Below are 27,673 nucleotides of genomic sequence, written 5' to 3'. Positions count from 1 at the left end.
TTTTAAAGTAAGAAGATTAGAAGTTACCCCCATTCAGCTATCAACATCAAGCAACCAGTCACTGCGCTGTGTTTAACTTCTCAAAAAACACGAAAACCGAAAACACACACACTTTTTAATTTTCGAATTTTTTTCGTTCGAAATTCGAAATTGGAGCCCTCCATCCTTAAAACATTAAAAATAAACATTTTCTCTCAAACTTTCGCTTTCAAACAAGAAAAGCCTCAACGTTGGAGAGCAATAAATCGGTCACGTAAGTTTATAATCTTCCCCCGGGAAATTCTCACACAACAAAACAAAACAAATTGCTGGTGTTTGACGTTCCAGCTTTTTGAATGAGTTTTAGTTTTTAACAGCACAGCCCTCTCATTCAACCATCAAGAACAACTGGTATTTTACCAATGCTCCAATCTTGATTCAAAAGGTAAAGATTAGTTTTAAGATTTTTTCATTCTTCTCAGCATCTTTTTTTTCCTCTGATTAAAACTATATCCAGACACGTAGTAACACACAGTCAGACAGTTCTAGTAACAAAAAAGTCTGATTTTAGAATTTCAAAGAGACGATAAGCCCACAATAAAGATCAATTTTAACTCAATACTCAATATTTGGCTATTCTATTTTCAAACCATACAGGAGTATTGATAGGACTTGACCAGGGTGGCTCTGGAGGGAGCTTTGATTTTCCAAGGTTTTTTTTTGGTTTATTTTTCATAAATTTTCCAAACTCAAAGGGGGGTCATAGAAATTGAAAGCTTGAAAAAATAAAACGTGCAGCAGGCAGCTATTAACCAACCAAAATGATCGATAATGATTGAAGTAATCGAACAACCACTTATCGATTAACAATCGAATCTCGAGTACCAAAATTTCAAAAAAATTGTGAGTATTCCATCACTTTCTTAACAACCCTTTGAAGACTGGATAACCGTTCGAGTACTCTGATTGTTATTGATTACTTTCGATAACTTTGACAACTTCGATAACCAATTACTATGATACCATCAACTGCTCCAACTTGGGACGAGTGGTCGCAACATGGGACTTGTTGATATCTGGCCTGTATTTTCACTAATTGTTCTAAATCTCTTTGACAACAAATTTGTTTTGACAACTCCACCAATTTTATCAATCATACTTTCTGTCATAACATGTCACAATAACTTTCACTGATAGCGCACCCTTTTTAACTTTTGTTTTCATTCAAAATGACCAGACGCCGAATGGAGAATTAGAGAACGCCCACCGCCTAACCCCCTACTGCCCAATGGGATTAACAAATAGCGAGTGTGTAACTTGCTGCGCGAGTGTGTAACTTGCCGCGCGAGTGTGTAACTTGCCGCGCGAGTGTGTAACGTCAAACGCTCCATTGTTTTGCCACTAATTTGGTCTTCTTCGTTCCAGACACTCACGCATGTTCCACTACGGATTTTTTTCATATTTTGATTTAAAAGCCTACTCGGTGCGAAAGAGAAATCGTGTATTTTTTAATACGAGGTTCATTAAACTCAAATCAAATGACTTTAAGAGGTTCGGTGAAATGGTGGTGGAATGGCCGTCCCATGTTGCGTCAGATAGTCCCAAGTTGGAGCAGTTGACGATATATCTTTAAGAAAAACCAAAAAAACTGACCTAAAACCAAAGCACATGAAGAAGCCCCACCATAAAGATTGGCCCCCTTATTTCCCAGCCATTTTCCCCCGCCATTTTGTGTGCCTTCGCCCTGGGTTTCCTCATATAACTCGTATCGCGCATTCTGATTGGTCGGAGAGAACAAAAGTGGTTTTCGCGCGTGAATCGCGTGTTTTAATTGGCCGAAGTAAACTTGGTTTCAGATTATTTTGACGCGCTGCTACTGGAAACATATTTGATAAAATTGAAGACTGGAAAGTAAGTACTCAATACAATCGAAGGTGATCAAAAAGTAATCGAAATGATTGAACAAATCAAAAATGGTCGAAGAAAATGCCATAATCTGGAGTCAAGTGAGTATTCAATCACCGACAAAATCGATAGGTGGTCACTGACCACCTTCGATTATTATCGATCATTATTGATAACTTCGATCACAATCGAACGTTCGATTAGTACCGTCTGGTCTGGTTTAAGTAAAAATAATTTGGCAAATGTAAATTGGTCAGAGTTATCTTTTTTGAAAGAGTGATAACGTTTTATAGTTATTATTCGATTCCTTAACATAATTACTGTAAGTCTATTCAAACACATAATTATATTGTTGATTACAATTAGCCTAGAAGCTGAAAGGCAGGGAGAGCGGGGCGATTAATCCGTAATCTTTGGCGGCAATTCCTTATTACCTTTTGCCACAGCTTTTGGCTACGCCAAAAACGCCTCCGCCGCAACATTTTCCTCCTTTCCAGACTGGGTTTGAGGTCCGGCAATATTTCTGGGAATAGCCTAGCTTGTGGTAATCAAGGTTGGTGTCTTCTCCCCTGTAGATCTTTTTTTTTGGGAAGTTGTTCTTCAAATTAGTTTCCAAGGCTGGCACAGGTCGACTTTTTTCATCTATGGCTCAAAATTTGGGTAATTTCTCATAGTTTTTGAAAATATTATTAAGTTGGTCTAATGTCAACATCCTTCATCTCATTCTGATACCCATCTTTAGAGCTGGGAATAATGTGAGGTTGCTTTTGTGCATTGCTACTTAGTGATCAGAGAGGAAGGAGTCTCGAGCAGTGATTTTGACCTACCTTTTAATATTATCCATAAGAGGGGTGTTGGAATTAGATGAGGGATGTGAACTAGACCAACATTTTTAAAAAGTGCAGTATAATTTCGGCATGACTGATCCTTTTGTTTCGACAATAACATCGAAATTAATTTTCTTCTCGATTCTTTCTTTCCTTTTTCTTTCTTATCAGTTCACGCTTTCTCTCACTACTTTCAAAGCGTGGTTAGCTCAAGCGGTTAGATCGTTTGTCTCATATGCATGGGGCTCCGAGTTAGATTCCAATGGATGTCCAATTTTTTCAATTCTTGATTTTTCTTGTGATTCTCTCATCACTTTAATTTTGTATCACATTTTCATTAGAGTGAAGAGATATCGACGCGTTATGTATTTATGTAATGTTAATTGCTATTAGTAATTACGCGTTCAATTCGAATCTATGATCTGTTCCCTCCTAGTGAAGAGTTTAATACTCTTAAGGCGTGGTTACATTACATTAATTTATTTCTAAATTTCTGAAATTTTTTAATCAAGTCTTTATGATTAAAAAATTTACTCTCTTTTAAAGAAATATAAAAATAAAGACGTATAAATTCTTGAAAAAGAAATTATTTCCTGCCATTTTTTTGGTAAAGAGTTTAAAGTTTTTTTCTTCACTTCTCTCGAGATCAAAGCCACCGACATGGTAGTTCTGTACATTTTTTTCGATAAATGGATTTTCTAGCGTTTGGGATTTTTAAAACGTAATATGAGATAGGGGTGAAAGATAGGATAAGTTCTAAATAAGATCTAAATTCTTCTTGGTTACGTAGACGAAGTTCAGCAAACATGTTGTTGTAGGCACTTTTTTCGTTTCTCAACTTTAACCACTAGGCGTACCCAGCAAGACCTTTTAGCTCGACTTTTCTTTTTCGAATATTTCCTCTCAAATTTCCATTTCAAAAGAATTAGCACAATACCTGCTGCTGCCTTCTTCCTTCCACTCATGTCGTTTGTTGAGTGAGAAAATGAGTTGAGAAAAAACTATTGCAGATTTGATACAACATACAAAAATTTCAAAAAGACTTAAAAGAAAATAGTTAATTTCTTTAATGTATTTTTGATTAAAAAATTTCAAAATTTTTAAAGATATTAATGTAGTGTAACCACGGCTTTATAACAGCCGTATTTTATAAGCATTGAATACTGAAATTCAAATAACGACCTCGCAAGAAAGATAAGCAAACGATTGGATCAAGTGCCAAACATTTTGACCCGGAAATCGATTATTATTCTGCCTTTAAAGTATAAAACGAGAAGTTCAATGATTCTGAAAGAAGTTATTTGACGATTCTCTTACAAAGAATCGCTTGCTCACTCGCTGGCTGAAACTGAAACTGTCAGTCAGCAAACGCAGGCGCAAACGCCTATACCCGTTCTTCTATATCTCAGCCGTGAATAATCGCTTGTGGCAAAAAAAAGATTGAAGAAAAAAAAACTTAAAAAAGTTCTTATTAAGTGATGCTATCATAGCTTATCTAAACTTTAGACAGAGAGCGGAGGTAATATATGCTAGTTACTTGTTTGATTGACCTTCATTCCTTTCGGAATCGAACTCGGAGCCCCATGCATATGAAACAGACGATCTAACCGCTTGAGCTAACCACGCTTTGAGAGTGGCGAGGGAAAGCGTGAACTGATAAGAAAGAAAAAGGAAAGAAAGAAAAAGGAAAGAAAGAAACGAGAAGAAAATTAATTTTTGGCCAAAAACCGCTATATCTAGTAATAAGTGGCATCTTTTGCGCCCTTTGTTTTTCGGGGGGCCCTTTGAAAAACCTCCGCTCTGGGGTCAGCCCCCAGCTTTGCCATTGAAATTCTAGGCCCCCCTCCAAAAAATTAATTCCCGCTTTGATGTTATTATCAAAACAAAGGGATCAGTCATGCCGAAATATCAGGTCCCCCAAATATTTAGCTGTATTTTAGCTCCCGGTTTTCATTTGCATTATTTTGGGTGTAACCCCTCCCCAAAAGTCAGAGGGGTTGACGCTATGTGGTCCTTTATTTTTACCCCCACTGGCTAAAATATTCTACCAGGTCTGTGAGAAGGGGGTGTTTGACTTTATTTTAATAATAGCCATGAGTGTTTGCAGCATTTCTCTGCAACATTTCGACAAGGACCAGTAAATAATGGTTTCATCAAGCTTTTTAAACCCCCCATCAAAAGGTTAAATCCCCCAATCAGCCTTAGCCCCTCCATGACCAAAAAATAAAAACTCAGGGACCTATCATAGGCTTTGTCCCTTTTTGCCTTTTTTCTTTTAAATAAAAATGCAAGAAACAGCATACTGTATAATAATTTTACTTGTAGTTGCGTAGAGGAATCTTGTATTTTACATATAACGTAGTCGTCTAAGAAAACAGCTATTTTTTTTAGAATCTTCCTTACAATCTAGTTTTCATATTTATAAAAAGTAGATTGCTGACGTTGTGGAAAGGAATTTCGGCATGACTGATCCCTTTGTTTTGATAATAACATCAAGGCGGGAATTAATTTTTTTTTGGGGGGGGGCTAGAATTTCAATGGCAAAGCTGGGGGCTGACCCCAGAGCGGAGCTTTTTCAAAGGGCCCCCGAAAAACAAAGGGCGCAAAAGATGCCACTTATTACTAGATATAGCGGTTTTTGGCCAAAAAAGAGAGAAAACACCCCCAAGTTATTGTGCTCGTTGAGCTCGCGTTATTTTAAAGATATTGTTACTTATCATAGCGGGCGCCAAAACCAAATTCTTCTAAATTAATTGCCTACCCAGTTTCCCTGAATTTTAGTCGACCCACCACGCATTATAGTCATTTTCACCCACGAAATAAAGGCCTTTTTACATCTTACAAACAGTTATGGTTTCGAGAATGGAAAAAAAATAGAGCTGTGATTTTCCTAAAAACGATATCAAATCAACAAATATTTTATACTATACTAGGTATAGGACTGGGGCTGCTTAAAAAACTTTTAATAATTGGGGGGGGGACCAATTTTTTTGCCTGGGACCTAGACCTGGGCTGACCCTATGGACCAAAACACGATGGCATTTGATATTCCTATTTTTTTGTGGCTGGGATTTGAATTCCATTGTTTCGAGCTAAAAAATTCAGCTGGTATGAAAAAAATGACACAATATTTTGCAGTGAGGATTGGCTTATCTGATTATTTTCACCAGGACAAAGATTATAGTATAATTTAACACGGGGACGATCTTTTGGCTAATTTCTCCAGTGGGAAAGGGTCAGTGTGGGTCTGTGAGAAGGGGGTGTAGTCAAAAAGTCGCAAAATTATAGGCTATTCCAAATTCATTCGCGTTGCTAAGGGTCCAGCCCTTAGAATGGCCAAAAAATTAAGCAACTTGGCCTTAGCAACTTGGCCTTAGCAACCTAGCCCTGAAACTGAGCATGAACCGGGAAAGCAACTAAAATTACCTAAAAAAGAGGCATTTTGGCATTATTTGGCATTAAAATGTGTACCGATGATATTTGAAACCAAATTTGAGGTATTTTGGATATGAAATGAGATAAAATAAAAAGGCAAAATTTTTGAAGTTGCTTTGGCTGAAATCCGGAAAATCCTTATCAACCAGTAGCAACTCCAACCCTGAGCCGAAAATTGGGATCGCTTATTAAATAAATGTGTAGCTCGTTGGAATCGAAAACCATTTTTTGCTGCTTTTACACTTTTGGTTTTAACTGTTGTTTTTCTATAACGAAATGTTAATTTTATTATTTTTAAGGCTTTCATGATGGCACAATCTCCTGTAATGCCACCATTGATGCAGAATTTGGAATTCATCGAACACTACGTTGATTGTTTGGAAAATCTCCCCTTGGATGTCCAAAGGCTTGTTTCTCAGATACGTGAATATGATGTCTTGTACAAGAATAAGTTAAGTGCAATGGGGAGATATTTATGTTTGTACCAGAATGAACCTGTTGGTCCAACAAAGAAAAAGTATCTTAATAAAGTGCAAAAATGTTTGATAAAATCCCAGCATTATGGAGACGTAAAGCTAAATCTTATCTCTCAAATAGTTGAACTCATTGATTCAAGATCACAGCTTCTAATCAGAGACTCAGAGACTAACTACACTGATAAAAAAGAGGACGAAAGTAAGAATGCTGGCAGCAATAACAATAACATTAAGGAAAAGTTGAAAGTTGAAAAAACTTCGAAATCAGTTAACGAAAAGCCCACATCGAAAAGTTTGTATGATAAACCAAAACGTCCGAGAAGAGTACGAGCTGCGGAGAAAGGTCAAGAGAAAACTGATCGATCAAACAACAATTCGCGAGCAAGCAACAAACCTGACAAAGAAGAGGAGGATGAGCCCATGGAAGAAGATGAAGAACCAGAAGCCAAACCTAAGAAAGAAATCAAGAAACCCAAAGAGCGTGATGTGAAAACAAAAGAAAAAGAAAAGGAACGCCCCTCAAAAGAGGAGAAGGAGGAAAAAGAGGAGAAAAAGATAGAGCGTAAAGACAAAAACAATTCAGGAAAAGTTACCAAAAAGACCAATCACAAGGTCCAATCGAAAATCAAAAAACAAAAGAAAAAGAAGGAGAAAGAAGTCTTATCGGAAGATATTCCAATAGACCCTGATGAACCAACTTACTGTATTTGTCACCGCATCTCCTTCGGTGATATGATCGGTTGTGATAACGAGAGTTGTGTTTTTGAATGGTTTCATTTCGAATGTGTCAACCTGACACAAAAACCGAAGGGTAAATGGTACTGCCCTCAGTGTACGGCAGAAAGAAAGGAAAAGAACAAAAAGTAACTAAGATGCATATTTTGTTTATTTCTAAAATATTTCATTTGCTTTTAAATTGATGAAGAGAGGTTGCAGAAACTAGAATATTATTTTTATCGGTCTAAATACCTAAAAGCAAAGGTAACCTCTTAATAATACAAATTTATCAATTATGAATTGAACAATATTAGTAATTTCTGAATGCATTGAGAAATTGAGAATACATTGAGAAGTAGAAGTTAATCATTTTACATTTGATAATCCTTCGGGTGAAACTGACAGTAATGTATTTTTTTACTTGTTGACAAATAAATGTTTAATTCTAATTTCTGAATGCTAAAATTTGGATTTCGAGAATACCGTGTTAAATTTTCATAATCGCAAACTTTCATACGACTTGATCTTTTATTTGATAGAGAGAATATTTTTAATGTAAATACCAACGATATTCCATTACTAAATATACAATTCTTTCAGTCATGTGCAATGCTCTGACCTTAATTACCGTAGCGTAGTCCGGGGTGCTTGATTTGCGAGGTGACGGGTATGTCAAAGCCTTTTGGTCAAGGGCATTAAGTGTTTTTAGGAATTTTGTAATTTTGGATAGGTCAAAATTTTCAGTTTTTGAAACAAATTTTGTTTGACTGAACCGATTTAAAAGTTTTATAAAAAAAAGAAGCAACAAAAAATCGTAAACCGTAAGCTCACAATATCTTGACAAACATGTATACTTTTTTTCAGCGCACCCGTTATTTTTCCCAATTCTCAGCCAAAATTCCCAAACTTGAATCAAAATTACGAGGATGGCCCTGTGAGGGAGTCGAATTTTGATAATTTGATAATCTTGATTTTGGGACTCTTACAGAGCCTTAATTTCTAATTAATGGTTTTCCCCTTTGAAAAACTTTCGAGGCTGTAAAAAGGGAAACTTATGGCTCACGTATACCCGACGCGTATTTTTTTTCCTTAGACGGACGGAAATATCTTTGATGGTCGGAAATATCTAAAACTTTTGATTTTTTTTCAAAATCGTGGGAAAATCTATGGTCAGAAATATCCCGAGCTTCTTTAAATATGCTTTGTCAGCATATTTTATAAACAAACATGGTAGAGAAGATGCGAATTCAAAGATTTCGAATGTTTTCATTCAGATTTGAATATTTTGTTCAGACTAAGTCTTACTTTATCTCTTATCTATCCCTTGACACTCAGTAGGACTTTACGTAGCCTGGAGGCAACTTAGAGGTTTTTATACTGCATTGGATAACACTGATAAGTAACTTTGCAGCATACTCCACTGAACTTAGCGTCATCAAAAATTATCAAAAAGCTAAGTTCAGTAGGAGTGGAATCTAGTCTAGGCTTTACGAAATTTTGTTCCTCTCGCATCTTCTCTACCATGTTTGTTTATAAAATATGGCATATTTAAAGAAGCTCGGGATATTTCCGACCATCAATTTTCCCAAAGCTTTAGATATATATGTCCGATCATCTTATGATATTTCCGACCATAAAAACGGTATCTCCGTTCGTCTAGAAAGAAAATTACGACACTCATTTTGCCTAGTACCCACTGACAAATTTTCAAGATGTGCGTCTCACTGAATCGACTTTTGGTTATTTTGGACAACTTTCAGGGTGGAAATTGATTTTTCGTTCTAATAAGGTTTCAAATTTACCAAACATTCATACATACTGTATCTGCCAGGGTTTTTTCGAACTCCAGCGGTACGTTCCCGTCGGCCTTTAAGACCATGTTCAGACGTTACGGTTCCGAGTGTGAACGTCAAAATTCGAAACGTCAAAAAAGAAAACCTTACAAAGCAAAACATATCGAAACGGTTTCGCTCCACTTTTTTCATCAGAACGGAACTGCTCCGTTTTCTTGCCCCGAAACGTTCCGAAACCAATATGAACACACTCGATCCGTAACGAAAAGCATACCGGAGCGAAACCGAACAGTAACGTGTGAACATGGTCTAAGGTCAGTGTAGTCTGAATTGCAGACCCGGGGGGTGTACTAGGGTTGGCGAATGAGGGGTATGTGCGGACGGGACCTTCGAAAACCGACCCTTAGACTAGAGAGACTGATTTTTGCTGAAAAGGTGACCCTTTGAGACTTTTTGAATTTTTTTTTCGATTTTTGAAAAAAGTAATACCCTTAGAGAGACTTTATTACAATTTTTTTTTTGATTTTTGAAAAAAGTCATACCCTTAGATGCCCTTTATTACAATTTTTTCTCTGGAAATCAAAAAATTTCCTAAAAATCCTGAATTTTCCGGCCCTTATTAAAGAGACTAATTTAAAACTTTCTTATTTTTCCGACCCTTAGACTTAGAGAGACTTAGACGATGTTATCGTCCGTTACAGTGATAGTAAAGGCGGGAAAAAATGGCGGTATGGCGTTATGGCGGTATACGAAAAAAAATCGGCGGGAGAGTTTCGAAGAAACTAAGACTGGCAACTCTACCGACTGTTAATTCTTTTCGGCAAAAAAACCCGTTTGCGAATTTTCTTCGGCTTTGGGCTTTGTTCTTAGATAGTGATTCGTCTTCGACTACAGAGACTTTGAAAGGTGAAAAAACCGACCCTTAAGCTTTTTTCACATGCACGTAAAATTTTACTTTAGAACTTACGGAAAATCGTTCGTAAGGCTGTCTTTTGGGAATTTCCCCGACATTACGTGACTTCTCCTTCCGTTCAAAACTTTTTGAACACTACGTAAGCTTAGGGAAATTCCCCACTCTTCAAGGTCTTAAGTAAATTTTTATTACGTGCATGTGAAAAAAGCTTTACCGTCCGCACATACCCATCATCCATTTTTGCCTAAGTACCCCCTCCCCCCCGGGATCGCAGACCTCTACAAAACTACAAAACCGCAGGCCATCATGGCCAAATTAAGCGAATTAAAAAAAAATCACATCACAGAGAAACTTTTTTCGCTTTAAATACTCTTCTTAGTCCAAGTAGTAAGATTGATGCGGATTCTACTTGTTCTCACTGTCAAGATATTTAGGTTTGAATATTTCATATATCCAAATTAAGCCAATAATATAATATCCTAACTAGGATACAAATTCTAGCCTAATTAGGTGAACATCCTAGTTTGGCCATCATAGCCTAATTTGCAATAGTTTCTGACTGTTGAGATAAAGTAAGAATATACAAAAAAAATGACAGAAGCGGGATTCGAACCCGCGCCACCGAAGTGACTGGTGCCTTAAACCAGCGCCTTAGACCGCTCGGCCATCCTGCCATGTCAGTACAAGTAGCTGTCCGTGAACTTATATCTTTTATAATAATTTACCATGGAAACATTCTCTCTTTCATGACATTGATTTATGAGATCATTCAATTGACTCAATTCCAATGTGTATTCAATTAACCTTTACTCAGCAATTTTCTTTCGATAAAAATAGTCAATCAAATCGCAAATTTGCACTTCAGTATTTCTTATAAGAAACTTGTTCGTTTGAGTTTCAGTATTGAAGGAAACGAAGCTTTTAAAGTCTTTTTTATAAGAATTACATAAATCGATTTATGCCGCCGCGTGTTGAACCTTGAAATATTCTTTGTGACTTTTTAAAACCTTTTAGAGAAGAACAATCATTTTTACAGTATATGGCCCCCAGAACGTCTATCCAAATTGAAATCTTTCTAGAGAATTAAGCTTCAACATGTCTACTTTCTTAAAATAAAGGTATTTGTACGATTATAAAAATGCTTCTTATAAAAAGAACTGGAGAAAACTTATCGCACGATAAATTAAAGGGCTCGATCTTAATGATATATTTTCAGGATTTTCACAATTCACCTTTGTTCAAAAATTCAACATATATACATATGATGAGAATGCATCTATAAATTAAAAAACTTATCTACAAAAATACTACTGAAATGTACAATTTCTTAAAATAGGAGCTATTAAAAGTGGTATCATCCTCATCCTCGCGTCACTTCTTCCCTTTTACTTAATCCGGGAATTTATATATAACTACATGTATATTTTCGTCCACGACTTTAGAGCTTCAGGGTACTGGGCTAGAAAATACGCAATCTGTTATCAGGTTACACATACCCGACACTAAATCCAATCCTAATCCAAAGAAGTTTTTGTGATCTTTCCATATATTCTCAAAAAACGTCGATTATTTAACTGAGGTGGATTTAAACCACTTCGAATGAGCTAATCAAAGGGGAATGCATGACTGACTTCGCTTAATAATGTGTGTGTTGTCTGATTCGCAGACCTCTTTTCTTCCTATAAAGCACCATGATCAGCTTTTTTTATCAAAGGATGAGCAGAAGCCTAGAGGGAAACATCAAATCCAAGAAAAATTGCTCATCCGTGTGGTGCCGACAAAAAGAAAAAGTCTAAAGTACAACGAGTAATTAAGTAGAGGAGTTCAGTACTCTCCCCGCTGCTTAAGCTTCAAGGTTTTCCAACCACTCTGACCCGCTCCGATCTCCCCATCTATAAGGTACTTTGGAGTACACGATAAAAAATATAAGTAGGTTTTGAAAAGCATTAGAGGGGTCGTGGATTATGCACTTCACCGAGGCCATTCGTCAATAAAGGGTGTTGGTGTGATCCAAAACTATCAAACCCATTCTTGGGAGTGATACGAAAACGTAATTTGTGGCTCACTGCGTAACCTTCCGCCCCTTCCAGTTGCGTCAAAATTGTCAAAACTTGCCTGAAAAAAAAAAATTGATCACACATGTAATTGATGCAGTCCTGTGAAATCAGATTGAAGCAAAAAATATTTAAAAAGAATTCAGGTCGGTATGTCCGAAGAATACATAAGAAACTCCGATTCAAAAGGTTTAGCTCGTGAAAAGAAAAAAAAGGATTTGATGTTGATTACCTTGTGAGGGGAGGCAAGCAATCTTCCGTCTTCAGAGCACCTCTCGTCGCTACAACGTTGAAACTGTTCGAACAATCGCATCCAACGTGCAAATGCACGTCTGCGCGACGATTTTCAGCCGCGACTATTAAACCGGATAAACGATACGACATATAATAGCAACTCACGCCAGATATACCCTAAAAACAAAAAGAAAAACCAATGAATCATTATCAATCTGTGGATAAATGTTGCTAAGTTGCTTCGAACTCCCAAATTTACCGAGAGTGGCATTGTTCAATTGGAAAACATAATATATTGCTTACTTCGTGTTTTTTGCCTAACTTTTTAACCATCAGATATAGAGCTTCAGAAAAGGTGTATTTGGGCATGGCTATGTGTTCAGTGAGGACAGGGTTCGAACTGTGGATGGAGAGAACGTATTTTGGAGGTGTCGCGCATTCGATGCCACTGTTCCAATGATTAAAAGCGAATGGAACTGAAAAAAGAGAAAAATTCAAAATGTTTCAAAACAAAACAATTGTTACAATCGGCTATTATATCCATGAAATTTAAACAATCTCTAAGGAAATTGAAGTGTTCGAAGTAAAATTCTTCTGAAAGCACAATTTTCTCAAGATTATTCGAGGTGTTTTGAAATTTGTTAAAAAAATCACGGGATTTACAGGAAAAATGTTTACTTACTGATGATGTAAACACCAGGATCCAGGAAACAGTTACACAGAACTGACGGCTTCAACTTTCGGTTACTGTGAATGACAAAACTTGTGGGTTTCAGTTCAGTGGTCGTCTCCATCGCACGGTATACACCGATCATCAAATCCAAACTGGCGATCGATTCATTCTTCGAACCTCTGCAAAAAAAGGTTTAATAACGTTTATGTCGAAATGTCAAAACTAAACAATATATTCTGATATACTAGGTCACCATTTAGCAGTGTTTACAGAATAGTGTCCATCAGGCGACGGGACAGGGATGTAGTGGTTTTACTTGAAGAGAGGAACCTGTTTGACTCTTGAAACAATGTGATGTCAAGCTCCGTCGGGTCGAGAACAGTCATAACACAAATCTGACCATCGTGTAAGAGAGGTGAGGCAAACTGTCCTTCCAATGTCACTTCTGTCCATTCTGGTTTGTATTTGCAAACATCGATACTGTCGAAGTAGCTTAAAAATAATCGTAAAGGAGTCATTTGTAGAAATCTTTTTTTGAAGGAGAGTTTTACACGGTGTAGTTCAGTCTCTCATTAGTCCCCTCTTATCCACAAGGTGTAGCGAACATTCTCTACAGAAACCGTAAACGAACATTCCTTTACATGAGAGAGGGTGATACTCACTTGATCATGTCTGGGAGAGAGATCCAGAAGACACCCTCGACAGAACCATGAGGGTGCAGACGGCTTCTCAACTCTTCATTCCACTCTTCTGATTGGTCAGACCATGCGCCACGCCAAGAGTAACGCCCCCAAGGATTACGTAATCGAATCAACCTGTCCATGAAAATAAGTGAATGATGTCATAGGATCCACCCCCCCTCCCCAGAGATTTGGGGGTACCTAAAAAAAAGGTTAAAAAAGCCAGGTACCTGGAAGTATTCTTAAATCTAGGGGGTACCTGACATGTTTGAGGGTACCTGCATTTTCATTAGTGGGGGGGGGGGCTGTTGTTTTTGTATGAAGTCATCACCCTTGAATTCCTTGAAACCCTTGAAACACCCTTGAAAAGTCAATATTATTTTAGGGACCCTTGAAATGCAAGATTTATACCATGGAAACCCTTGAAATGCCAAATTTTGTGGCCATTTTCAGCCATTTTAACTTTCAGGAATACAAAATTTTTCCCATTGCGTGGGATACAAACATCGCAGTGACTTAAAAATGAGAAAACACACTTTTGGAACCCCTGAGACTCAAGGGGATATTCCACGCTCATTCTTAGGGGGTTTACCTTTTAACCCGTTAAGTGCCACTGGAATTATATGAGATTGGCAGGTCTGGGTTATAGAATGGGTGGTTGTAAAATTATCAATTACAATTATCAGCCAATTTAAGGGCCTTTACACAAAAATTTAAAATTCAACCTTTCTCCTTTTGTCGACAGACTTCCTTGAAATCTTTGAAAACTAGCAAAGATCAACTAAAAACCCTAGAATCCCTTGAAAGTTTGTGGTATATAAAAATCTCTTGAAACCCTGGAAAATTATAGTAAAAAATGACACCCTTGAATTTGTTGAAAAAGAAGTGCTGGCCGCCATGGAAGTATTTTCCCAGGAATGACAAAAGAGCAAAAAACCCTTTTTGTATTTTCAACAATAAGAAAATTAAAAAGGGGGTAACTCAAAGTTGGGGGGTTACTTTAGAATTCTAAAAATTTTGGGGGTACCAAATTGATACCGAAATTTTTTGAGGGTACCTGAACCCTGGAGGACCCTATGGGATGTGAAATTCAAGCAATAAAGAAGATGGAGACAGAACTGAATTCTAATTCAGAAGGAACTTTCATTACCTGTGTTCATTAACCTGTTGAACATCTAGAACAGAATAAGCATGTTGTGCCTCCAGACCTACATCGTGATAATGGTTGATCAAGTCTTCGTCTGTTATATCTCCTCCACACGATGCTCCCATCAAGTATCTGGAAAGCAAGATTTATTGTGGTCAATTTCAACAGGGGAAGCTCTGCTGGAGTCTTGCGTTCTACAGGAAATACATGTTCGCTTTCAAAAAAAAAGACTGAATTTTTCAAAGCTAACCCTGCGTTGCGGCATGTCAATATCTTGACCCACACCAAATCAATATCGACAGCATCTTCCGGTAGATCGCCTGGCTTGTCTGTAAAAGAAGAACTAGAAATATAGAATCAGCAATGCAAAATGACAAGATTCAGTCATTCTACTGTTTTCTGACGACGAATTTTTTATAAGAGAAGACAAGAGTAAATAGAAAGAAACATACTTTGCAGAACAATGGATTCACAAGGCATTCCTGTCAAGATTTGCAATCCTTCGATGCAACGACCAGCGACCAATGCTTGATAACAACCGAAAGATTTGGCAACAGCTTTCTCGATCAATGGCACCCAGAGCTGATTCCTTGCAGCCTTGAAGAATAGTTCAACGTTAGTCAGTTCTCTTGATTATAACTAAAAGTTGCATGGTGTTCAAATTCTTATTCTATCAAGTCAGATTTTTTGAAAAGAAAAGACAACGCTTTACAGTTCTAGCATGTAATTATGAAAGAATCTTCGTAATTATGAAAGAATCTTCGGAACTTTATCTTACATTTTTATGCTTAACATACCTGTGAATAAATAGGCGATGCAAGGCCATCACACGGGATCAGGTCATCTAAAAGCACAATTGTCCATTTTCCGTCCTTGCAGATCCTCACTTGATACGCTCCTTGGTCACATATCTGTAAGAAATACTCAGTTGTACAATTTAACCTCATTTTCAAGACTTCAAATTTAAATCTTATTGATATAATTTTCCTTCAAAAATACAATATACCTTAAGGGAACTTATTTTGGCGGGAACTAATTTTGGCGAATTTTTGTTCCCTTGCCTAAATAACCCCTGAAATTCATCAAAATTGCTCAAAATAAGGCAAAATGGAACAGATTTACGCTGTCATTCGCCAAAATTAGTTCCCGCCAAAATTAAAAAAATTTATTATTCGCCAAAATAAGTTCCCGCCAAAATTAAAATATTTCATGATTTTCGCCGCTCGCCAAAATTAGTTCCCACCAAAATTAGTTCCCTTAAGGTAATTCTTTTTTTTTCGAACGAGCTTTCTCTCAAAAGAACATTTCGATACCTTTTTTTCAGTTGTGAATTCTTTAGCTAGCGGAAAAAATGAAGAAGACAATAGGGGTGCAAAATTGTATATATGTTCTATTGTTTACAGCCCAAACATTAAGTGAGGTATTTCCAAACCATGGTTCATTTCCCAGTGGGGATGAAAGTTCAATGAATTTATTATCAGGGCTTTTTTCTCATTGGGGAAAGATGGTACTTATTGTCTTTTACCTCTTTCGTTACAAGTATTTGTTCCAGAAGCTCTGACTTCTCACATACCACAGCCAAAGCACTCAAAAACCTAAAAAAAGGCGAAATACATTTGAATGGGAAGCTTGCCGAGAGCTTGGATGACAGCACGCACAGGGCAAATCGAGAAACTGAGAAAGATATTCTTTCTTACCAACAGTTTCCAATGATGCCTTGAATGATATCTGAAGGTCTTGGATTTCGGAAGACTTCCCATTTGATCTTAGTCCTTGTGATGATGGAAATCTCCTTAGGACGAAGCCATGTTTTGACATTAGCTTGAGGAATGCCATCGAAAGATAAAGATGCGTTATTAGGAGGAAAGGAATCGTCGACAAATGGCATTTTCATCTATGCAAAATAAAAATAGCGAATGAATCAATGACTTCATTCTTCTACAGTTCTCCTTTAAAGCCTTAAGTTATTCAGAATGCGATGGGGTCTTCTACGTTTAAAGTCATGTTTCCACGAGGCCCTGGAATCTTCGAGTTAGAAAACTTCGAGTTAGCAATTTTCGAGTTAGCAATTTTCGAGTTAGCAATTTTCGAGTTAGCTAAATTATGACGTCACTCAACTCCAACTCGATTTTTCATTTTCAAAAAAAAATTTTCGAGTTAGGATTAACTCGAGTTTTATTTTTCGAAAAAACCATTTCGAGTTAGCTAACTCATATTACTTCTTCACAAATCAAAACCTTTTTTCAAGTTAGCTAACTCGGAATTTATTTTTCGTCCACAAGTTTTCGAGTTAGCTATCTTAGATTTTTTTGTATGGTAGTAGAAAAATCCAAAAAAAAATCCAAAAAGAAGTAGGCGGAAGGAAGTTTGCTTGAAGTTTGCTTGTTTTTCTTGTTTAATCTCCAATTTTGTAAAAGATGAGAAATTAGTTTTATTGAATTAACACAAGATGTATCTTAAGTGTGCACCAACAAAATTTTGCTTCATAAAACTACATTTTGATGCTTGAATTTTGACTTGCATGAGTGTTTGATTTTTTACCACACTGGGTGTTCTTTGCTTTGGCTCCAGATAATTTTTTTGTCAGTTCTACAGATATGTTGCAGATTATTTCAAGGTATGTTAGTTATGTATATACAATACATTTGAGAGTTATATTGAATATTTCTAACATTACTTCTTTATGATTCTAAAAATTCAAAAATAGGGAGTGTTGTTGTTCCTTTGTTAGATGTTAAAACAAACCAATAACTTTTCTTTAGCTTTGGCATTTCACTTTTCGCGATACCGTGTGGCCTTTGTGTTCATCTTTTTCAGGTACTTTTAGCTTCAATTCCTTGATTGGAGTGTTTTTGGTTGTTTTCTTTCTTTTTGTTCATATTTGTATTTTGGAGCTTTGACCGTAGAGCTAAGAACACTCGAATTTTGAATAAAAACATTCGAATTATGAATAAAAACATTCGAATTATGCCTCAATAAAAACATTCGAATTGTGAATAAAAATATTCGAATTATGAATAAAAACATTCGAATTTTAAATAAAACCATTCGAATTTTTTGGATTTACCTTCTACCATACAAGAAAAAAAATTCAAGTTAACTTTTTCTGAAAAAATCCAAGATAGCTAACTCGAAAACTTGTGAACCAAAAATAAATTTCGAGTTAGCTAACTCGAAAAAAGGATTTGTGATAAAGAAATTCGAGTTAGCTAACTCGAAAAAAGTTTTTTCGAAAAATAAAATTCGAGTTAATTTTAACTCGAAAAATATGTTTGAAAATAAAAAATCGAGTTAGAGTCGAGTGACGTCATAATTTGCATTTTATGACGTCATAATTTAGCTAACTCAAAAATTCCTAACTCGAAAATCGCTAACTCGAAGTTTTCTAACTCGAAGATTCCGGGCCTTTAATTTTTACGGGTCATTTATTAAATTTGATTCATTAGATCAAAAGTTATGCTGTATCATGTATTTATGATTCTGTTTAATTTGATAGGTCGATTTCAACGTTTTGGAACACTTTCTGAAAGTAACTTTTTTATTCAATTGAGAATAACTTTTGATCTAATGAACCGAACCAATAAATGACCCATTAGAATTTAAGTTTATCTTTCTTTTTTTTCAAATGAAAAAGGAATAGTTCTTTCAAGATTTTTAGACCTCCAGAAAATGAACTTTAAAGAGAGAAACCTTTTTGTGGCGCATCCGGTATGGCGCACAAATGTAAATATACAATCATATCTACAATAAATCTGGATCAATCCATCCAACGCTCCATGAAAGGCTTTGGACGGGAGATTACTTACGTCTTCACAGAATCGAACAATGTCTTTCCACCTATCATGTGCTTCTGTTATCTGGTCTTTTCGAACAATCTTGGTCTGTCTACTTTTTTGACGACTTATTTGAGGTGGATTTTCCTTTGGTCTAGAACTATCTCTCTCATCAATATCCCTTCCCTTCAGATTTGGTGAATGCTTTGTTGCCACCTGGCCAACATCACTAAGTTCAGCATTTGGTTGAGCTCCAGTGCCTCCCTCGACAGTAGGTAATTCATTAGTTATACCGTCAGAAAGTTTCTGCTGTGTTGGAAATTCCTGCTTGGGATGTTCATTCTCCTTTGTTTCTTTTGAACTTCCTGCCACATCAGATGTTCCTTCAACTTCAACCTTTTGATGGAAAATACCAGCTTTTTGTTCCTTTGGCTTCCTTGCATCTCGAAGGTATTTTACTGCTGCCTCTTTTTTGTCTTGAAAAAATTTCAGGATTCCTCCTCCGTCTGATTTAGTTGGTTGTGGTTCATTGCCCAACTTGGCAGCATGGGGTGAAAGGTTATCGCAAACTTGACAAAAAAGTTCGCTCACTGAATTTTCTAGAGTACATCGACTGCATACCCAGATACCTAAAAAGGAAAGTTTCAAAAATACTGTAATGATGATATCTTTTATTAGTCATCAACTTTGTCAACTTTTCAAAAAGATATTTCTTGACTAATATCATACGTTTAGTTCAACAACATTTCAGATAATGGGAGATACTTCCATAATCATTTAGTACAATGTAGTTAGGAATCTTTTGCTATATATCTCTCATGTACTGCAGTACTCACTGACCTTTCCAATATTACCATGGACAAAGTTTCTCAATCCTGGCCATGCAAAATCACTAGCTACTCACATCACTACTTAATAGCGATGTAAATGATGAAAGAAATGGTGGATATAGCTTTGTCCAGGAATATATAAAGGTCAGTGGCAGTATAACATCTGAAGATAACTTAGGCGGTGTAAAAATAGGCCTGTAATATATATCTTCCTATTTTTTTAATATAATTTTACCAAAAGGAACACCTAGTAAAAATTTTAATAAGCTTGAAATCTCTTTCATTCAATGAAATTATTTTTCACATGAAAGATTTGAAAGAGATTTAAGATTGAATTTATTACCTTGATTGTTCATTTCTCATATTTGTTCATATTAATCAGCCATGTTGTCTTTAATCATTTAATACTTTTCAATTATTCTGAAAATAAAATAGAATACATTGATGGCCAGCCAAAAAGACACTTTTACTAGTATTTTTCCACTAAAAGTGCTGTTTTTACCAAAATTTTAATGATTTCGGGAGGGCTAGCATTCAGTTACCAGACGCTTAAAGGGCATGAAAAATGGTCTGATAATATTATCAAAAATAAAAACTGACACAATTTATCTAAAAGTAATGGTGTAAATTTTGATTGAAAATTTTTTTTCTTCATACCACTTGATAGATCTCTTCAAACTGAGTTAAAAAATGTAAAAAATTTATCTAGAAGTAACGATGTAAATTTTTTTTGGGGGTTCTTCATACCACTTGATAGACCTCTTCAAACTGATTTCCTAGATTAAATTTAGTCAGAGATGTTTTTTGGATAAAAAAAACAAAAGGTCTTTATTATATATAGCATAAATTTTTGCAGGATTTGGGGAAATTTCTCATTCTCCTTAATTTTTTGACTACAAAAACAGCACTTCTGAGCTACAAAAGTTGCAATATTTGTAGTACATTTTTGCTCAGGTTGATGAGTAACAACAGTATCAGTTGATTTAGGTAACTTTTATCCTTGTTGTTGCAAACACATCCTGTAGATGATTGATGTTGTTTTTCTGAAAGCTTCATTTCCTAGTGTGAAAAACTGTCTTTGGTATGGTTTTTGGAAACTCAGTGGTATATAGAGAAATTCCTTTACAAATAGAACTTTTGTGTGAGGTGATGTAATGTTGAGTCATTAAAAGTTCCAGCATCACAACAATTACAAATAAAAATATTAGTAAATACTTTTACTAAATATTGCATGTCAATCTAATGTAAAAAAAGTTCCAAAAGTAGAACATTTAGTAAAGCTAAAAATCATACTATAAGTATTGTGATTTTAGAGTTTTAGAGTTCATAGAAATCAAGAAATGCTCACTCACTTTCAAAGAAATATCATGAAAACACTGGGTGCTCAACAAAAAAGCTTCTCTCTTTGAACTTAATTTTCTCGATTTCTATGAGCTCTAAAACAGTGTTGCATTTGAAGGAGAAAAGATCAACGAAATTTTGATGGGACTAAAAGAGCATGAAAACAAGAATATGATATATAAATTGGAATAAAAAAGTATACTCAAAACTAATGGCAATGTCATCATTTGACAATCAAACAAAAAGTTTTCTGTCAAGGACCTCGTAAACATTCAAACAACTTTCATCAAAAGGATTTGCCGCATTTAAAAAAGTTTTAAAACATCATAATTCACTTCATAAAATTTAAAATTTGAATATCTCAAAAACTAATGATCAAAACAGGATGAAATTTTCACCTTAGATGCATCATATTCCGAGTAAGCAATTCACGAATAAAAAATTAAAAACAGTTAAAATGTCATAAATCTTTTAGCCAAAATAGAATATTGCAAATTTCTGCAAATGTCATCAAAAAATAGCTTCACAATGGTGCTGCAGATTTGGATTATTTTGGCTAATTTTGTCCTTATATCTAAAATAGTGTTACATGGAGATGAAATTGGGCATATATAGTCTTATCCTTATAACAGTTCAAAAGTAGAATAAAGCATTTTTGATACAACAATTACAGAACTAGGTCACAAGTTCTGGAACACTCAGCTTGGTAAAATGTGTTTCCATTTCAATAAATGACTCACAATTTATCGATGACGCAAGTAATCAATAAAAGAAACCAACAAAAGAAACCAATAAAATATATTAAAGACAAGCCAAATGCTAAATGGACCTACCTGATGATCAGAGTCAGAAAAAATTAAACTAGAAAAGAAAGATAATAATGTTCAGTGCAGAAGCAAAATAGCATAAGAATGAAAAGGAAAAATCATGACACTCACCACTGAATGGTTATAAGGTGACAGGAACAAACAATACTATTGTTCGCAAGCAAATTTCGAATTGGAGATGTTGCAAGTGCACAGTTAGAGTGGTAGATTTTTCAGAAGCTCATGATTTTGACTTGAAGCTAGCTTGAAAAAAAGTCACTTGGAGTCACTTGCTTGCTTGCTGGAGAACTGCAGAGAGCAGAATTGTCAATCTTTGGGAATGTGCTTTTTTTATCTTAAATCTTAGCGAAGAAAAACTACTTGTAGTAAATTTTTGTAATGATTTCGACTTGAAATAAGCTTGAAAATAGTGATGTATATAATGCTTTTTACAGCGAATAAAAATTGTTTCAACCATTTTTTAGAACACATTACTGTACCCTCTATCTTTCAGGTAAAAATCAGAAAAAACTAATGAACTAATTTTGCACAAAGTCCAAAAAACCCTCTTTTTGGGTGGTTTTTGGACCAAATTTGCTCAAAAAATTTTTTTTTCAAAAGTCTGGGTCCATCACATTCCTGGCATTGTCATATAGCATCGTTGTGCCGAAAATCAAAAAAACTAATGAGCCAATCTCAAAAAAAAGCTGGTAACAGACAAAAGAATCAAATAAAGGTTAAGCGCTTATAGTTATATACATCCAATGTATATAGCACTTCCTGTGTTCCGGAACTAGATAGTTTCTAATCCTGATATACAGTAGGAGTTTAAGTTTAGACTGTATAACCGCTGGGGGAAATGTCGTTTAAACATGCTTTCACTGCAGTGGAAGTGGTGCATGACACTTTTGACTTTTTGACCAAAAAAGAGAATTTTGAATCTGATTAATCCGGTCACAGATCCCTGTCAGTCTAAACTTAAACTCCTATATCAGGATTAGAAACTAGGCTAGTCTTACCTCTTTTATCTTTTCCTTTCAACAATACAATGCTGATAAGTTGACACAACACTTGTGTATATGTACATTGACAAGTAATCTCTGAGAGAAATTTTTATAAAAATATGCAACAAAAACGAAAGTGGTCTCTTCTACTGATTGCTTCCCAGCGCTTCTTCGCAGCTGTTTATCAAATTTCAACCAATGAGGTTGCCGCATTTCAAACGACCCTTCTTTTTGGCACCCATGGCCTCTCAGTGCCTTGCATGACGGGCAGCTGTAAAATCTCACCCTTCATATATTTGTTGTTGAATCCATTCGCCATAGTTTATAAAAAAATCAAAATTTATTTCACTACATAAAAATAGAAGCTTTTCGGCTTACGCCATCGTCAGTATACAAGAACGGTAAAAAATCACAAATTTGTATCTAAAATGTTGAGAAAAAAAAATTGCCTAATTATCTACAAATAAAAAAGTCATTATATTAATAAGCGCTTGATAAAAAATTCGTTAAAAACATAATGGGTAATAAAATTTTATTTTATTCCGTGGAGTAAATCAAGTGATGCCATTTCTAAAAAGTTGTAATTGTTTTGTTTCTATTTGGTTGTTTAATGATTAATAATAATAATATATTTGTTTTAATCTGTGATTCGTGGCTTAGGTTTTTTCTCATCTTCAATTTACTGAAGAAAGCGGGAATTCGATGCGAGATTTAGATTGTCAACAAAGTGCCAAGTCTTATACTGCCTGTGTCTAAAAGAAGAAAACTCAGAACATTTAATTGGTGAGAGAAAAACTTCTTTGTGGCGCACCCTTCCAGTACACAGTACACAGAAAAACATCTTCAACTTAACCAATTGGCTGGGAAAGCCATCATTAAACAAAAACTTACCATCTCTCTTGCTTTGCTGCTTTTGTTCAGCCGTTCATGTTCCATGGAGAAATCGCGAAGAAATTTTTATTTTGGTTATTTCTTGCTATGTCGGGTGCAACCGTGATCGATTTTATGGATGATAATGTTTTAACACACTACAGCTAAGCCCGACTGTGCTCGAGATGAGATCATGACGTGAATCAAAAGTGAAAGTACTTTCGAATGTTTTTGTTTATTTCGTTTTCTCGGGCCACCGGGGTCATTATAAAACAAGAGCCATCGTTAACTTGGTAGCAGTAAAACCACTTCAGGGTGGTAAAAGTAATTCTGACTCTGATCGAGATGAAAATTTGCACCAAAAAGAGGCCTATGTGCGCACCACACTCTGCTCTAAAGAGATGTTGCGAATGTGACAATTTGACTTGCGAACAGGGAAGCTAAAAAATTCAAAACCGTTGCCTTTTGCCTAAAAACGGGTTTTTTATTTTAATATTTTATGCATATATGATTGTAGGCTGCTTGCATCCTCTAACGGATTCGTGCTCCTTATACTACCTGCGGTTTTGTAGAGGTCTGCGATTCAGACTAATATGATTGATGATTGTTTTGCTGCAATTGTTTTTGACATTCATCCAAAAGCTTGATGAAAAAGATCAAGCAATCCGCTGTGGTCACTAACGTAGCCCGGAGGCCTTTAGAGTGTCATGCACAGAGAAATCGGAATCTGTTTGGAGATTAATCAAACATTTCCATTGCAACTATACTTGTTAGCGCCATCCCGAAATCCTGCAAGTGGTTTTTGCTTTTTGTTTTAAAAAATCTTCTTGATGTCATTTGAGTTAATTACATAGAGAAGAAAGTTTTTTTCATTAATTTTGCGGCTTTTGAAAGGGCAAACAATCACTCAAAAGGTTTAGTTCTAGATAGGTTAATAGTAAAACCTTTTATTATTTCATAACAATTTTTCCAGAATCTCAATTCAAGCTTGAAACACTAGTACCGAATATTTCACAAAAGCAACAACTCATTGATAGCTAGTGACATTCTTGTGGCCAATATTGAAAATTGTCTTCATAATTGATAGGATGAATAGAGCGCGTCAAGAACACACAATGCGCAGGTCAACATGACGAACGTTCAACGAACAGTAAAACGATATCGAGAAAAGAATTGGTTTGTTGGCAACGGTGCCAGGATTAGGATAATTTTTCTTCCATATTTTTAATCGCTTCACCTAGACTGGTATTCCGCAAACAAGCGGTTCGGCTCCTTTAATTTTAAAAGTTCAAAAGATACATTGATAAGTATGATTTGGAAAATAAAAAAAAATAAACAAAACTTCTTTCTTTGAGGTACTGAGAGCCATGATCACCCAGGAATAAAATGAAGGCCATTTTACGGATTTAAAAATGTTTTCAATAAAATGGCAGATGACCCTGAGAAAAATGATATTTTGGCACTATAGCAACACATAGGGCAAAAGCAATAATTGATAAAGGAAGGTTTACAATTCAAATAGAACATTTGGTCGAGCGGAAACCTCATATTAATCATTGACGCACATGATAACAAAAGCATGGTGCTCCTTAAATGGAAACATCGTATTTCAAAATACACATCTTCTACTCAGGTACCTTCCGCTAAAAAGTAGTTTGAAACAAGGGGGAATTCCAATGTAATGTTTGAACTTAGGATGGCAGAGATATCACTTAGAGAAATTTCTGCATAAGGAAACTAAATGAATTAAAATCCAAAAAGTTTGAAATGCCATGAAAATTTGGATGCGCTTACTGTTTTGGAAATGTGAATTTAAAATGATGGATTTTCTGTGTCAGCTTGAAGAAGGAAACTTAATATCAATGATGAAAATCGAAAAAAAACACAGTCAACAAAAATGTCAATTAGATCGAAATGAGTAACAACATTTCGCAATTTAACAGATCACAAAGAGTAATTGGAAAAAAGTCATTTAGACGTTTGAAAAGAAAAACGTAAAATTCATTACTGCATCAACATTTGAGTGACGAACTCATGGTCTTTGTCCCTTACCTCCATTAAAGGAATAAGATAATTTGTTAACAAATACGTGCACTTAGATCTTTGCGGCATATCCTGTAATTCTTATTGCTTGACAAACGAAGGAATAATTTGCTGTTCTTACTTTACACGAGGAAGGAAGGCCTTTTATTGCATCACTTTCCAAAAAACTCTTTTTCAAAAAGAAAGATTGTTGCAAAAAGCAGAAACATCTTGGCAACATGTGGTACGTGATTGTGAAATTATAATTTTTTTCGTCAAGTAAAAAGATGACGTAAGGAATTTCTTTCGAATCATGACATGCTGAAGGAGCAAGATTTTGTTGTGGTGCAATATCTTGTGTATCATAAAATGTGACTCTCCTATTGGTATTGGTGAAAGGGGAATATAAACTTCATTGCGTAAACGAAAACAAAATAAAATTCATTTCTTCTTCCTGAATATCTTTTCGTTTTTGTTGAACTCCTCATTAATATTGTGCGTGAAGAAGTGATGTAAAATTCTTTCTTCATGATTCACATCCTAATCCAACAAGAAGAAGAATCTCTACTGATGAAGATGCAAATTTACTAATTGATACATTCAAAGGAGTGACAAAATTATGTCCTTCCTGGTGCTCGATACAAAATTTGCAGCAATTTTAGTTTTCAAATATATTCTATTTTAAAGCAGTTCCGTTTCGAAAGAAGAAACAGACAACAAAAAAGTTCAACCACCATGATTGTGCAAAATGACATACCTCTGTTGAATCAGAGCAATCAGAGAAGAATGAATTATGCCACTTCATCAATCAGCCAATCAGTCAGTCAAGAACAAAGCACATTTTGTATGTTTGAAATCAAAAGTGTAATAAAAAGTAATTGTTTCTATTCCATCAAGCCTATCGCTCTCTTGATCTTACCAAAACAGACAAATCAGAACATGAAGGTTTTACTGCCATTCAATACATTCAAAAAGTAACAAAAGATGTCAACGTGAATTAAATGATGAGTCATCAGACTGACAGGTGGCTTGATAGTACTATTGCTGCCTGGATGAACAATGAGAAATCTTCAGCATCAAAGACTTATGGTTGCTGGCAATGAAGTGTTCGAGCTGACATCATCCATAGCAATCCACTAAGGACGTGAATGTGAACAGTATTAATTGGGATGAGAGGAAATCATAGATGCTTGTCAGTCCCAAAATAATTACTTGAAATAAGGCATCCGTGCTCCCTTCAGGAAACAATTTTGACCAATTGCGATAAATTTTCATATAAATCATGTAATAATAATTAATAACTTTCGTGTTTAAATCTGTACGTGATCGCAGACAATACCTATTGAAAGATCACCATCTTTGTCACCATGGCCACAAAGACAGGAAATCGTTCTGCATTATATCCATATCTCAACCGCAATCCCTTACTTGATAAGACTTTGACAAACACTACATCATATAAAGTTTAGTAGAAAACAAGTAAATAGAACTCCAACTTAAACTAAAAATGATGTACAAAGGATCCTATTAGAATTCTTTGCCACCATAAAAAAGACTCGTCGATACAACAATAGGCGAAGAATTCTTTTTGACCCTGCGTGAATCACATATACAAGGGAAGGCCCTAAGAGTCCACACAACTTGCTTCTGCTTGAGAGATTTGCTTTCGAAAGCATACAAAATCTGTCGGATGAAACACGAGGTAGAAGTGTTTAATACCTTCCTGGTGAAAGCATGCAACAAAGAGAAACTTAGTGGAATGAGAAACGGTGTTCTATATCTCATTACGCCTCATGACATGTGCGCCGTCTCATGTTCGTTTGTATTGCATGACGTCATTGATAACCACCATTTACTTAAAATTCAACAGTTAAACATGTTTTAATGCAAACCCTCGCATATTGTACAATTTTTAATGAGTCTAACTGAAGGTTTAATGGAAGCGTCATTAAATAAGTGGGATAAAGCGCAGGCTAATTACTTTAATCTATTTGACGTAAACAGTGTTTGGGGGTCTGCATGTCAGTTTGTCATCCAATCTCGCTGAAAAGTATGTACAAAGAATGGGCAAACAAAGCAAGGGAGATAGAGGTTCCTTCCAAAATGACCAGTAAGAAGATAAGAATAGCAAACTTACAAAACAAACCAAGATTTTGTGAAGGAGGGGATGCGTGAACAATATTGGTTGGAAATG

General features: G+C 35.5%; 1 protein-coding gene, 1 non-coding gene and 1 pseudogene across 2 annotated transcripts; 1 reads left to right on the top strand and 2 right to left on the bottom strand.

Moving 5' to 3' along the window:
• Positions 1 to 289: 289 nt before the first annotated feature.
• Positions 290 to 7,694, top strand: LOC136799342 (inhibitor of growth protein 1 pseudogene; annotated as a pseudogene).
• A 2,943-nt stretch (positions 7,695 to 10,637) lies between these two features.
• Positions 10,638 to 10,719, bottom strand: Trnal-aag (transfer RNA leucine (anticodon AAG)). Its single transcript has one exon. It is a non-coding gene; the product is annotated as a tRNA-Leu (tRNA).
• Positions 10,720 to 11,228: 509 nt separating this feature from the next.
• LOC136799341 (calpain-15-like) lies at positions 11,229 to 23,560 on the bottom strand. Its single transcript, XM_067056043.1, has 15 exons — positions 23,479 to 23,560; positions 19,780 to 19,856; positions 18,640 to 19,235; positions 16,531 to 16,727; positions 16,359 to 16,428; positions 15,631 to 15,744; positions 15,286 to 15,430; positions 15,084 to 15,162; positions 14,837 to 14,965; positions 13,669 to 13,821; positions 13,337 to 13,498; positions 13,016 to 13,185; positions 12,637 to 12,809; positions 12,332 to 12,510; positions 11,229 to 12,160 (listed from the first exon to the last, which is right to left on the bottom strand). The coding sequence occupies exons 2-15, from the start codon at positions 19,790 to 19,792 to the stop codon at positions 11,992 to 11,994; spliced, it is 2,349 nt and encodes a 782-aa protein (XP_066912144.1). The 5' UTR covers positions 19,793 to 19,856; positions 23,479 to 23,560; the 3' UTR covers positions 11,229 to 11,991.
• Positions 23,561 to 27,673: the final 4,113 nt, after the last annotated feature.

This window comes from Clytia hemisphaerica, unplaced genomic scaffold, assembly GCF_902728285.1.
Source record: "Clytia hemisphaerica strain Z4C2 unplaced genomic scaffold, Clytia hemisphaerica genome assembly, whole genome shotgun sequence".
NCBI lineage: Eukaryota > Metazoa > Cnidaria > Hydrozoa > Leptothecata > Clytiidae > Clytia > Clytia hemisphaerica.
Note: the sequence above shows the minus strand (reverse complement) of the source record. Positions and strands in the feature narration are given on the sequence as shown.

Bases quoted from the DNA above. Each gene is read 5' to 3' on its own strand.
- LOC136799341 (XM_067056043.1), bottom strand. The intron at 16,429-16,530 runs GTAAGAAAGAAT...GCCTTTTTTTAG, and splicing joins GGCATCATTGGAAACTGTTG to GTTTTTGAGTGCTTTGGCTG. The intron at 13,499-13,668 runs GTGAGTATCACC...ATTATTTTTAAG, and splicing joins TCTCTCCCAGACATGATCAA to CTACTTCGACAGTATCGATG.